Source organism: Peromyscus leucopus, chromosome X, assembly GCF_004664715.2.
Source record: "Peromyscus leucopus breed LL Stock chromosome X, UCI_PerLeu_2.1, whole genome shotgun sequence".
Taxonomy (NCBI): domain Eukaryota; kingdom Metazoa; phylum Chordata; class Mammalia; order Rodentia; family Cricetidae; genus Peromyscus; species Peromyscus leucopus.
The window spans coordinates 5,479,089-5,491,861 of NC_051083.1; the positions used below are offsets into that span (position 1 = coordinate 5,479,089).

The following is a 12,773-nucleotide window of genomic DNA, read 5'->3' on the forward strand; positions in this document are numbered from 1 at the left end:
TAAAGGTGTTTGAAAAAGCCATAGGGAAACATACTACTTTAAAGGCTTACTTTATATATGTGTGTGTGTGATATATACATATACATACGTACCTTTACATATTATAATGGAGGTAGGTCACAAGGAGGGATGATGCCCACCCTTCCCCAAGAGCCATAGACTAACAACCCCCACCCTCCAAGTGCCAGGCAAGGGAAACCTCCCTTCAGTTTTTCATGGAGGTGAGGGTCCAAGAGAATCCCCAAAATGTAGGCTATTGTCATTGCCCTTTGCGAAATTGAAAGTAAGACACTATTGCTTAAAGATACCACACACTTTGGACACAGGACTTGGAGGAACTGAGCTGAAATTGAGCTAGACCAGTGGTTCTCAACCTTCCTAATGCTGCAACCCTTTAATACAGTTTCTTATATTGTGGTGACCCCCAACCATAAAATTATTTTCATTGTTACTTCATAACTAATTTTGCTACTGTTATTAATAATGTAAGTATCTGATAGGCAGGATATCTGATATGAGACCCCTGTGAAAGGGTCATTTGACCCCCAGAGTTGTTACAACCTATAAGTTGAGAAACACTGACCTAGAACTTTTCTCCCTAAGGACTAGCTTTCACAGTATCTGAAGGTGCTATGCAAGCTAATAAGGAAGAAAATAATGAATAGTCCTACCCAGCTGAAAAGCCTATGAACCAGAATGACCAACCTGGCAAGATAACCACAGTGGTACAAATAATGGCACTTTTATCTTGGGAATAACTAAACTAATAGCTGTCTAATTGGGCTTAAGGCCCACTCATTGGGAGGGAATTTGTGCCTGGTACTATAAACCTAGCCAACTACCTGTGGCTGGACAGGTCATAGGCTTTAGAAGAGAAACTACTACTACCACTATAGTTTCTACACACTTATCCTTATATTCAGGTAAGTGTAGCTATCATGCCTCACCAAAGCTTTATTTTTGCAACAGAGACTTTTTTAAAATTTATTTCTTTATTATGTATACAGTGTTCTGTCTGCATGCCAAAAGAAGGCACCAGATCACATTACAGATGGTTGTGAGCCACCATGTGGTTGCTGGGAATTGGACTCAGGACCTCTGGAAGAGCAGTCAGGGCTCTTAACCTCCGAGCCATCTCTCCAGCCCCAGACAGAGACTATTACAGAGATCCACAACAGGTCAAAATTCAGAGAATAAGTGACTATTGGATGTCAAGCTCCAATTGGTACATCTATAACACAACCCCTACACCTAAGGGAAACTCAGGGAAAGGGGGTGGAAAGATTGAAAGACCAGGACACATGATACTAGATAGTATCTTCTAGACATGATGGGGAAGCTGCATCCATGAAATTCCAATGTGGTTGCCTAAACAAGACCTGCATAACGACAATACCAGTTGAGATGGAAATGTGAATGGGCGGCGGCGGGGGGGGGGGGGTTGTTCACAAGTCTCCACCCCTTGATGAAGAGCTACAGACAATCAGTGACTGCTAAAAGGAGAATCAGTTTTCTTCTGAGACATGCCCCTTGACAGGTTATCCAATCTCAAGTGATCAGCCTTACAAGTAACACTAAATGAACTCAGAATATATATGGGTGTTATGGGAGGAGTTGGAGGGGGGACAGGGGTGGGAATGAAGTAACTCAGTACTCACGCATGAAATTCTTTGAAAAAAATTAAAATAATAAGGTGGGGCAGGTGAGATGGCTCAGCAGGTAAAGGTGCTTGCTGTGAAAAGCTGACAAACTGAGTTTGATGCTTGGAATCAATGTAACGTTGAAAAGGAGAGAACCAATTCTACAAAATTGTCTGCTGACTTCACATATGACACACACCAATAATAATAATAATAATATAATAATAATAATAATAATAATAATAATAATGTTTAAAAATAAGGTGGAGAGTGACAGATGATATCGGCCTCCATACGCACATACAGGTCTGCACACTCGCACATATACATGCACCACACACACATACAGTCTATGAGCTGTAACGATTTTCTTTTTTGTTTGTTTTTTCAAGACAAGGTTTCTCTGTGTAACTGCCCTGGCTGTCCTGGAACTCAATTTATAGACCAGGCTGGCTTTGAACTCACAGAGATCCACCTACCTCTGCCTCCTTAGTGCTGGGATTAAAGGCGTGTGCCACCATGTCCAGCTAGGATTTTGTTTTTTGGGACAGCATCTTGGGAACACATTTAGATAACAGGGGCTGCCTAGAATTTTCAGTAATCTTCCTAGCCCCCCAAATGCTGGGATTATAGGCATAAGACACCATATCCAGTTGTAACAGGATTTTAAGCATAGGAATCACATAATTAAAACATTTTATTTTATTTTATTTTATTGCAGTGTTGGGGAGGGAACCCAGGGCCTTACACATGCTAGGTAAGCACTCAACCAAGTCATACCCCAGTCCAAATGAAAAAATAGTCTGAGTGTGTGGAAAGAACATTCAGTGGGAAGCAGGGAATGAAAACCACTGGAAGTTAACTGTCAAGAATCCAAGAATGCCAAAAGAACAGCCACAGTAAGTAAAGTAGAAGCAGAGAGGAGGGGTCCTATTCTGGACTGATTTCAAACTTAAACACGCTAGATTTACTGAGAGATCAATCATATTTGAGGTATGAAAAAAATAACACCATTGCTGACTCACCAAGTTTCCAGCCTGTGTAGCTGGAAAGATGGAATTGTCATCCACAGACAGGCACAGGAAATAATCTACTAGAAGCAGGCATGGGGCAAGAGGAAGAGTTTGATTTTGCCCATATTACATTTAAGAAGCCTGTTAAGACACCCAAGGAGAGATGTTCCTCTAGAGAAGAGTTGAGATCAGGTGGTTCACAGATGTATTACCAAGGCTCTGGAGGCTACGATGGGAGAATTGCTGGGGAGATTGAGGCCAGCTACACCATTGAGTACCAGTCTGAGCTACTGTGAGACTCAAAACCAGCCAGGTGAATGCATACAATTTCTTGGGAGGTAGAGACAGGAGGATCAGGAATTCAAGGCCATCCTCAGTGACAGAGTTCTAGGCTATCCTGGGTTACATGAGATGCAGTTTCAAAAATATAGAAAAGCCAGGAAGTAATGGTACATACCTTTAATCCCAGCACTTAGGAGGCAGAGGCAGGCAGATCTCTGTGAGTTTGAGGCCAGCCTGGTCTTTTACAAGTCGAGTTCTAAGAGAACCAGAACTGTTACACAGAGATACACGGCCACCTAAGAAAAAATCTACTTAAAAAAAATACTTGTAAAAAAAAGAAAAACGAGAAAAGTTGAAGACTAAGTATGAAATTCAGAGTGAAGGCTACACTGGAGATGTGAATTTGAAGACCAGAACATGTGGCAACTGAAACTAAGCATGTGAGTATGTTTTTAATTGTCTTTACTTTTACCAGTGGGATACATTAAGGACATAGTGTATGTTGCATATACAGATGTACTGTATATACAGTAATTGAAGCAGGATTTGGACTTGGAAAAAGCAAGAGGGAAGGATATTGCAGTTAGAAGGGACAACTCAAGAAAAATTGTGGAACTGGGAAAGTATGGAAAAGAGGGGTGGGAGGTACGAGTATTGTACCATTTTGACCTCCTCCAGAAATGTGTGTGTGTTCCTTCATAGCCTCACTGAAATTTTTTTGTCTGGAGCCCTAAGAATCTCCTCTCTTTCCCTCTCTCTCCTCCCAAGGTAGTCGTTGTCTTCCTATGTTGCTCAGGCTAGCCTCATACTTTTGGGCTCAAGTAATCCTTTGCTTCATTCCAACTTTCCATCCCCTGCCCAAGTAGCTGGAGCTATAGGCCTATGCCACCATGTTTGACTAAAAGCTTTGTTCAAAATGTAGTCCTAAGGGTAGCAGTGTCTCTCTGTGGTAAGAACACTTGCACACCATGTATGAGGCCCTGGGTTCAATCTCAAACACTATATACACAAAACAACAGATTCCTGAGAATGAGAGAGATTCAGAAAGTTGTGGTGTGTGCATTTGCTCCTGCCTCCAGGTGTGATATGTGTCAAACTCTGTTCTAGGCAGTGGTGACATAGTAAGAAGCAAGATAGACAAAAGTCCCTTCCATCATGGCTTTTGTTCCAATTCAGGCAACAAGTAATAGAACAAGAAATATATAGGCAATAAATATGGAAAAATAAGATTTCCCATGACAGGACGTATTATAGAAAGTAGCACGAGAGCATACACGGAACATGGCAGGGGAGGGTTGAGAATTTTACATGGGGCAGACATGGTAGATCTCACTATGGAGGTGGTGCTAGAATGCTCAGGTGGCATGTTTCCTTCAGTCTTCCCTTGGTGTTCCTGACCTTGATGCTTTTGAAGATTACACGCCTTTTTGTAGCTCACCTGTTTGGGTTTGTCTAATGTCACCTGACACAGGTTAGGCTCTGACTTGGATAGGGGACTCAACCAGGTGATGCTGTGTCTTTCTCATCCAGTCTTTTTGGGAACAGAATTCTAATACACCATAAAGGTGGTACCTGCCAGGTCTCTCTATTGTAAAGTTACTATTTTTCCTCAGTATTAAGTACATTTAGGGGGCTAAAGAGATGGCTCTGTAGTTAAGAGCACTGGCTGCTCTGAAAGAGAACCAAACTTGGTTCCTAGCACCTTCATGGAGGCTCACTGCATTTAGTGCTCCATATTCATGAGTTCATACACAGATTCAACCATGACAGAAAATATTCAGGGGATGGCTGAGAGTATCAAGGAAGGCCCTGGGTTGTTCCCAGCACCAGTAAATAAATAAAAAAATTAGGGGAGAAATAATTACATCTGACTTTTTTTTTCTACACATAAGACTTTTACTTCCTAATTAATACTGTTTAAGAACTTAGAAAATATATATTGTACCAAATACTAAAAATCATACATAGATGATTCTAAGTGTATACAGGTTCTATACAAATATTCTACCATTTTTGTATAAGGAACTTGAACTGGTGCCACATGTCTATAATCTCAGCATTTAGGAGGTAGTAGGAGGAGGATCAGTTCAAACCCAGCCTTGTTTACATATCCAGTTTGAAGCTAGCCTGGTTTTGAGATTTGTCTGAAAACAAACTTCAGGTAGGAATCCTGGTGTTTTGGCTCAGGTGGTGGTAAAGATACGGTAGAGAGCAATAGCTATCCATGAACCTATTTCCTGCAGATAAGTGGCACTGTATTTCTACCTTCTTCCTTCTGTTTTGGTGGTCTTTTCCTTACTTCCTGTATAATCTACGTATGACAAATGCCATCCTTGCCTCATCTCTGTTCTACCAACTACTATCACCCTATTGCTTTGATTTCCAAGTTCCATATTAAAGGAATCTTCCCATATGTACCTTTGTGTCTGACTTTTCACCTAGTGGTGTCTGTGAGGTTCATTTGTTGATACTTCTATTAGCATTTTCTTCCCTTTTGTTGTATCTCATTCTACAAATACATCAAACTTATTTGTTTTGTTAGACTTTTGGACTATTCCCAGTTTGGGGCTATTACAAATACAGCTGGCACAAATATGCATACAAGCCTTTTCATTTATGTTGGCTAGATACTTGGGTGTGGAATTGCTAGGTCACAGGGCAAGTGCATGTTTAACTTCACATGAAGTCAGTTAGCCATACCATTTTACCCTACAGTTGCCGAGGTCTGTGGGTTCCCTGGGGATTCTGGTAATGGTGCTCTAGGGTAGGAAAGAAACACACGTGTCAAGTTAGGCTTGTATTCCTAGTCTCATTTTGCAGCTCAGCTGACTGGGGTTTAGAAGGCAATTCCAATTTTATGCTCCACTACATGGAGAACCTCTGCCAATAACATATGCATAACCTGGGAGTCATGGCTGTAGAGCATGGAGTGAGGTACCGTGTTTACAAATATGGATGAAGGGAACAAGGGTGAACTTGACTGGTGCTCATGAAGACATCCTTGGGCTGAGGACTTACAGGCCAAACTTCCTGTATTCCTTTGGGGTCATCAACATGTTGAGGGTATAGGGACAACCAGGGTTTAAGCATCTGTTGGGTTCTACATATAGATGCCTGAGAACATTGTCCCCAGCCCAGGAATGGCAAATCAGTTTAGTCTAGGGACTATAGGCTAAGAGCAGGTGAGGGCTAAGTGAGGACAGGGGACTGGGGATTCCCAGTGCAGGTTCTAAACCACAAACTTCAGTTTCTGACAAGGGCTGGGTCATGACCAGAATCTTACCAGCTGGAGTGCTGGCTAGAACCCCATGTATTTACAGTCACTATTGCCATCCAGCTTAGTCTAACAGTTATTTATGCATTCTGTGCCTGTGTAATTACAAACCATGCTAGGGCATGAGAAAGTAGAGATGGAAGATGCAGGCTTTTTAGATTTTATTACAAAAGGAACATGATTTGAGCCCAATTTCCCAGCAAAAGTCACCAACTCCAAGTCTAATTTGGTGAGAGCTTCTCTGGCTGGGGAGCAGGCTGGTAGACAGAAGAGCCTCCCTCAGACCACTTCACACCTCATCTTCTCTGTCCCTGGATGGACACACCCCATGCCTGTAGAAACTGCTTTCAAAGTTGTTCACTGGGCCTCATTGAAGCGGGTCACCATTGTCTTGTGCAGTGTCTCCTTGTAGGATTCTGTTGAGGTGACCCCATAAGAACTGCCCCGGGCACCCAGGCCAGAACCTCGAACCCGTGTTTGGGCCTGTGTAAGAGAGGCAGGTTTTGTCAGGCTGGTAGAGGTACACTGTAAGTGTCGGGAACAAGAATGGGTCATAGACTCACCTCAATGGGTGTCACAATGCCCTGTTTCTTCCGACCCAGACCACTTCCTTCTTTCCAGCCCATGGCCTGGAGCATGCGACTGCCAATGTTGTCACTGCCTAATCCATCCCGAGTGGGCTGTTCAAAGTCACTGCAGGTGACAGTGTACAGTGTGAGTGTTGTGCCAGCCCAGAGTCCCTCACCTGGTACCTGGCCCTGCACTCACACAGAAGCTGTAGATATGCCACCGTATTTCCTCCTTTTGGGCTCTGGTGGCTCCGGGATACCATACTTCTCCCTGCGTTCAGCTGCACGGTCTCGGTACTTCATTTGCTACAAATTAGTGCATGTGAGGATGTTGGAATTGGCTGTCATTTTCAGTAAACATAGGCATGGATGGGGTTGCGGGGTAGGCATATAGGTCTCTCTGTCTGGCCTGGTCTTAGGTCCTGAAGGTCAGGACATGATGGAATGGGAATTGGGAAGAAGTCTCAGAGCAATAGGATAACACATGGCTGCCAAGCTGTATGTACCTGGCTAAGGAACTTTAAGTCCCACTGCCTGGAGTGACAGGGACTTGGAAGGGGCAGATGGAATGGAGCCAAGGAGTGGGTCACACCTTACCTCCATGTCATTCTTTTCTAGTGCTTCCAATTCGTTTTCTGACAAGTGGGCTCGCCGATGAATCTCAAGGTTTTGCTGTAAAGGGGGACAGGAGAGTAAAGCAATTGGGCTGGAATGGGCTAGACACAGGATAACCTGCCAACTCTCTGCTCAATTACCTTGTGGAGCCCAGAGAGCTGCTGGTGCCGGATGAGTGCCTCCTTGCTGGGAAACTGGCGGCGGCAGAGCAGACAGGCTAGCTTCTGCCAGTCTGTGAGCTTTTCTTCCCGCTCAGGACCTCCTCGCTCCTGCTCCTCCTCACTGTCACTCTCCCCACTGTAGGCTGCAACTAGACCTCGAGGTGGACTCTGTAGAAGTTGAGGGTGGACAGTCAGTCAGCTCTGCTGAGATCAGAGACCCCTGCCCCTTTTTGCTCTGACAACTCACTGGGCGGTCATCACTGGCCAACTTTGGGAGATCCATGCTGGTGTGCTGTCTTTCAGCTAGTGCTCCCTGAGATAGAGGACACAGAAATTCAGGGCTCCACAGAGGACCCTAAGGAGTGATGAGATTGTAGGTGGGGTGCAGATGGACAGTTACAACACACCTTCTTCTCAAGGATGGCATAGCCTGCATCTGCAGTGGCCGATTCCCGCCTTTCATCATCTCGTAGGGCACTAATAGGCTGGAAGCTGTTTTTGAAGTTTTCTTTTTGCTTGTTGAGACTACGGGCCCACCGCTCCATGTCCTTGGCAATCTGGGGGGTGGAGTGGGTAGAGGTTAAAGCTGCCAGAATTCCTCAAACTTGGAGCTCTATTCTCTCACCCATGACCCTTGCAATAGCAGCCCTGTAGCCTCAAATCTGGTACCTTTCTTATCTGAACCACTGTAAAAGGCTGTGTATCCTTGGCTTCTGGACTATAGCTCTTGGGCCTCATCCTTGTAGAACATTCCTTTACAAACCATAAACATACCCAAATAACTCTACCTCCTCCAAACCATCTTATTAAAAACAAACTCAAGGCCAGGCGGTGGTGGCACACGCCTTTAATCCCAGCCCTCGGGAGGTAGAGCCAGGCGGATCTCAGTGAGTTCAAGGCCAGCCTGGTCTCCAAAGTAAGTTCCAGGAAAGGCACCAAAACTACACGGAGAAAACCCTGTCTTGAAAAACCTAAACAAACAAACAACTCAAACTCATGCCTAGGAACCCTCCCCTCTACTGGCCCCATTTCCAAACATTTTCCTGTCTCCCAACTGTTCCATATGGTCTGCAAAGGCAGCAGCAGAAGTAGAGTGGGCAAGGAAGGCAGAGCAAGCAGGTCAGAAGGGCAGGGAAGCAGTATTGCTGGTATAAGAAGAACCTACTTTCTGTATTGGCCAGGGATCCTTTTTAAGCCCTTCTCTCTGGTTATAACCCCAACTTTTTCTTTCTTTTTTGGGGGGCAGATTTATTTCTCTGAGTAGCCCTGGCTGGCCTGGAACTCACTCTGTAGATCAGGCAGGCCTTGGAGATCCATCTGCCTCTGCTTCCCAAGTGCTGGGATTAAAGGCCACTTCTGCCTGGCTGCAACCCCAATTTCTGATTGGCACTTATATTACTATTTGTTCTTTCATTTTTACTTTCTAAATGCAGAGAGCTACATACTTGTGTACTATGAGGGTGGGTACTGGGCCTTGCAACATACTAGACAAGCACTCTTTCCACTAAGCCACACAGCCTTGTATATAATTTTAATTTATGTGTGATGCCCTGGTTGGTTTTTGTCAACATGATACAAACCTAGACATAGCTGGAAAGAGGGACTCTCAATTAAGAAATTGCTTCCAACAGATTGGCCTGTTGGTAAGTTTGTAGGGCATTTTCTTTTTTCTCTTTCTTTTTTCTTTTTTTTTGGTTTTTCGAGACAGGGTTTCTCTGTGTAGCTTTGCGCCTTTCCTGGAACTCGCTTTGGAGACCAGGCTGGCCTCGGCCTCGAACTCACAGAGATCCACCTGCCTCTGTCTCCCGAGTGCTGGGATTAAAGGCGTGCACCACCACCCGGCTCTTTCTTTCTTTCTTTCTCTCTCTCTCTCTCTCTCTCTCTCTCTCTCTCTTTTTTTTTTTTTTTTTTGGTTTTTCGAGACAGGGTTTCTCTGTGTAGCTTTGCACCTTTCCTGGAACTTACTCTGTAGCCCAGGCTGGCCTCAAACTCACAAAGATCCACCTGTCTCTGCCTCCCAAGTGCTGGGATTAAAGGCGTGCGCCACCACCGCCTGGCTGCATTTTCTTAATTACTGACCAACATGGTAGGACCCAGCTCACTATGGGCAGCATCACTCCCTAGGCAGGTGGTCCTGAGTTGTATAAGAAAGCAGACTGAGCAAGCCATGGACAGCAAGCCAGTAAACAGCACTCCTTGATGGTCTCTGCATCAGTTTCTGTTTCCAGGTACTTTCCTTGACTTCCTTTCATGATGAAAAACCCTCTTATGCCCATATTGCTTTTGGTCAGTGTTTATCATAGCAACAGAAACCTAAGACATGTGACATGGTGTCATATTTAATGTTTTGTGTTTTTCCCAGGACATGAACCATTTTCATAATTCGTCAGGTTGCTGAGGATTTATTGCTTGCTTCTAAGTGCTGTGCTTCAATGTCATACCTTCTCTCCACAGAGACACTGAGGTTCCCTCTAACTGCTCTCTACTTGAGTGAGCTTTTTGGAGCCCACTACTTATGATGGGACACCTTGTGCAGCCTTGAGGCAGGGGAAGGGCTTGGAATTGCCTCTCCTGGATGTGCCTCCCCATGGGAGGCCTTGCCTTCTTGCGGGTGGGAGTGAGGAGTGGGTTGGGAGGGGGAGGCTGGGGGGCGGGAGGAGGGAAGAGGGGGATCTTTGCCGGGCGGCGGTGGTGGTGCATGCCTTTAATCCCAGCACTCAGAAGGCAGAGGCAGGTGGATCTCTGTGAGTTGGAGGCCAGCCTGGGCTACCAAGTGAGTCCCAGGAAAGGCGCAAAGCTACACAGAGAAACCCTGTCTCGAAAAGCCAAAAAAAAAAAAAAAAAAGGAAAAAAAGGGGGGGGAAATGGATATTTTCTTTTTCTTGACTGTAACAATCATTGCATTATATGTGTGTGTGTGTATAAAATTTACATTTTGCCTCTTAATCATTTATAGTGGAAAATAAAATTATAAACAATAAACAGCATATATGGATTTAAAAAAAAGTAAAAGAAAACCCTGCAGTAGTTCTTTTCCTAATCAACTTCTTATGGGCCTATGAGAATTTATCTGGGATCAATAGACATCTACTAGCAACATGAAGGTTCCCTTCGTGGGATGGAGAAAAGCTGCCAGAGCTCACTCAGATGGCACAAGTCACTTCATGGTGGTAGGTGGTCCAGCTACGGTACCCCAAAAAATTGATCTGGCTCAACTGTCTGAAGCAGTTACTACCACTGTCCATGCACACCCACTACCCTACTTTTCCATAGCAGGAGAGGGCAAGGGGTGACAGAACATAGACTCCAAACAGCCAGATGATGGCTGGAGGGTCACCTGTTGGGCTGTCTTCGTCTTATGCTTCTCTTTCTTCTCCTTTCCCTCCTTTGATGATGCCCCTGTCTCCTTATGTCCATCAGCAGACTGCTCCAAGGCAGGTATGTACGTCCGCCGCTCCCCATCCCAGTATAGGTACTGTTGGCTCTGAGCATTGTAGTAATACTGAGGAAGAGAATGGGAAGAGGGGGCATGAGGGAGGCCCTCTACGGCTAGCTGCCACACAACCACAGTCCAGTTTTTCCTAGGCTACTCTGTCACCTACCTGGGAGTTGGGGTCATAGTACAGACCAGTCTGGGGGTCATAGTAGTAGCCAGATGTCTCATCATATTGGTAAGTAGAAACATCAGGGACAGCTGGAGGGAGGAAAGGCAAGGTTGTCAAATTCCTCCCTGTTTAGAGAAGAATTCCACACCCTTACCCACAGGCTACTCACGGTACTGGCTGTAGGACTCTGGGACAGTGGGACTGGTAGCTGGTGGTAAGGCAGAGCTGGGATGAGTAGGGCTCTGGAGCTCAGACTTGAGCACAGCAGGTGACATGATGGTATATGACTGCTCATGGGTCACACAAAGGAACAGGACTCAGTGTTTATTAATACCCCCCTGCTCCCTGCTCACTCAGGATGCATCTGCCAGCCCACCAGCCTCCCCAGAGTACCAATGTCACCCTCACCTGGCTGTTGGAAGCTGTGCCCTGGCCACTGCTTCCCTCAGCTGATTGCTGATAGAGCCCAGGGGCAGCACCAGGCTGGGCTCGGGAGAAAGCCTGCAGTGACACAGAGTCTGCCCCAGCCTCAAGGGAGGCCTCAGGACCTGAAAGGAAAACCAAGGAGAATGCCCATGAATGTCAGAGCATTCTGACATAAGGCAGTAGGCCTCTAGGCTCCACAATTAGGCTCTGCAAGAGAGAATGAGGCTCACCTGCTCCAGCTGGGTCCCCTTTGGTCCCAGTCATGCCAGGGCCCTTGGTGTTCTTAAGGTAGCCATGGGCATAGAGGGAATCTGTGCCCTGGCTGCTGCCATAGGCCTCATCCTGTTGATAGTAGCTGTAGTCGACCGGTGGCTCCTCAGGGGCAGCCCAGGCACTCTCTCCACCCTGGGAGGCCTGAGAGGCAGGTGGGAGATCATTAGAACAGAAGGGGACATAAGGGAAGAGATCTGCTACAAGCATCTGTCCTACATGTGGAGCTAGCATTTCTACTTGACAGAAAAACATGTAGTCTTTAAGGTAAGTAAAAAGCAAGGGGTCCTGACCACAAGATAACAGCAGAGAAAAAACAGACTAGAAAAAGAATACATGCCCAAATGCTCCCCTGCCCTGAGCTGATACTGATGATGTACATGTGTTAGGCCTCAGACCAAGCAAGATACCCCCAATCTCTTTTTTCCTATTTTCTCCCTCCCCCCATGACTATGTAGCCCATGCTGGCCTGGAACATGTAGCAATCCTCTTGCCTTTGCCCCCACTGCCCACATTAGTGCTAGGATTACAGGTATTCATCATATCTTGCTATCCTCCTAGTCTTTATTCTCTTCTACCAAATTTTTCACTTCCCTTTCCTTTTTCTAGTCAAAGACTGGCCTTCAACATCTGATCCTCTTGCTTCCACCTCAGAAGAGCTGTGATAACAGCTGTTACCACTACACTTGCCTCCCCAAATTTTTTAGATACTTATTAAGTTCCTTTTTATTCATAGCATACATACTTACATAAACAATGCAACACACACACACACACACACACACACACACACACACAATGCCATTTCAGGACAATTGAGAAGGCTCAGCAGGTAACAGCACTTGTTGCTCTTGCAAAGGACCCAGGTTCAGTTCCCAGCACCCAATTCAAAATTCTAGGTCCAGGTGATCAGACACC

At 45.4% G+C, this 12,773-nt stretch overlaps 1 protein-coding gene across 9 annotated transcripts in view; it reads right to left on the minus strand.

Moving 5' to 3' along the window:
• Nucleotides 1-6,353: 6,353 nt before the first annotated feature.
• The window catches only part of Rbm10 (RNA binding motif protein 10), a 35,408-nt gene continuing 28,988 nt past the window's right edge, over nt 6,354-12,773 (minus strand). For all 9 annotated transcript variants that reach the window (XM_028884760.2, XM_028884781.2, XM_028884770.2 and 6 more), the window contains 12 exons: nt 11,816-11,999; nt 11,568-11,707; nt 11,329-11,446; nt 11,157-11,248; nt 10,892-11,056; nt 7,962-8,111; nt 7,802-7,867; nt 7,534-7,722; nt 7,376-7,450; nt 6,978-7,084; nt 6,773-6,902; nt 6,354-6,692 (listed from right to left, as the gene is read on the minus strand). In XM_028884760.2, coding sequence (XP_028740593.1) covers nt 6,567-6,692; nt 6,773-6,902; nt 6,978-7,084; nt 7,376-7,450; nt 7,534-7,722; nt 7,802-7,867; nt 7,962-8,111; nt 10,892-11,056; nt 11,157-11,248; nt 11,329-11,446; nt 11,568-11,707; nt 11,816-11,999 — 1,542 coding nt within the window. In that variant the 3' untranslated portion in view covers nt 6,354-6,566. The remainder of the gene's footprint in view (nt 6,693-6,772; nt 6,903-6,977; nt 7,085-7,375; nt 7,451-7,533; nt 7,723-7,801; nt 7,868-7,961; nt 8,112-10,891; nt 11,057-11,156; nt 11,249-11,328; nt 11,447-11,567; nt 11,708-11,815; nt 12,000-12,773) is intronic.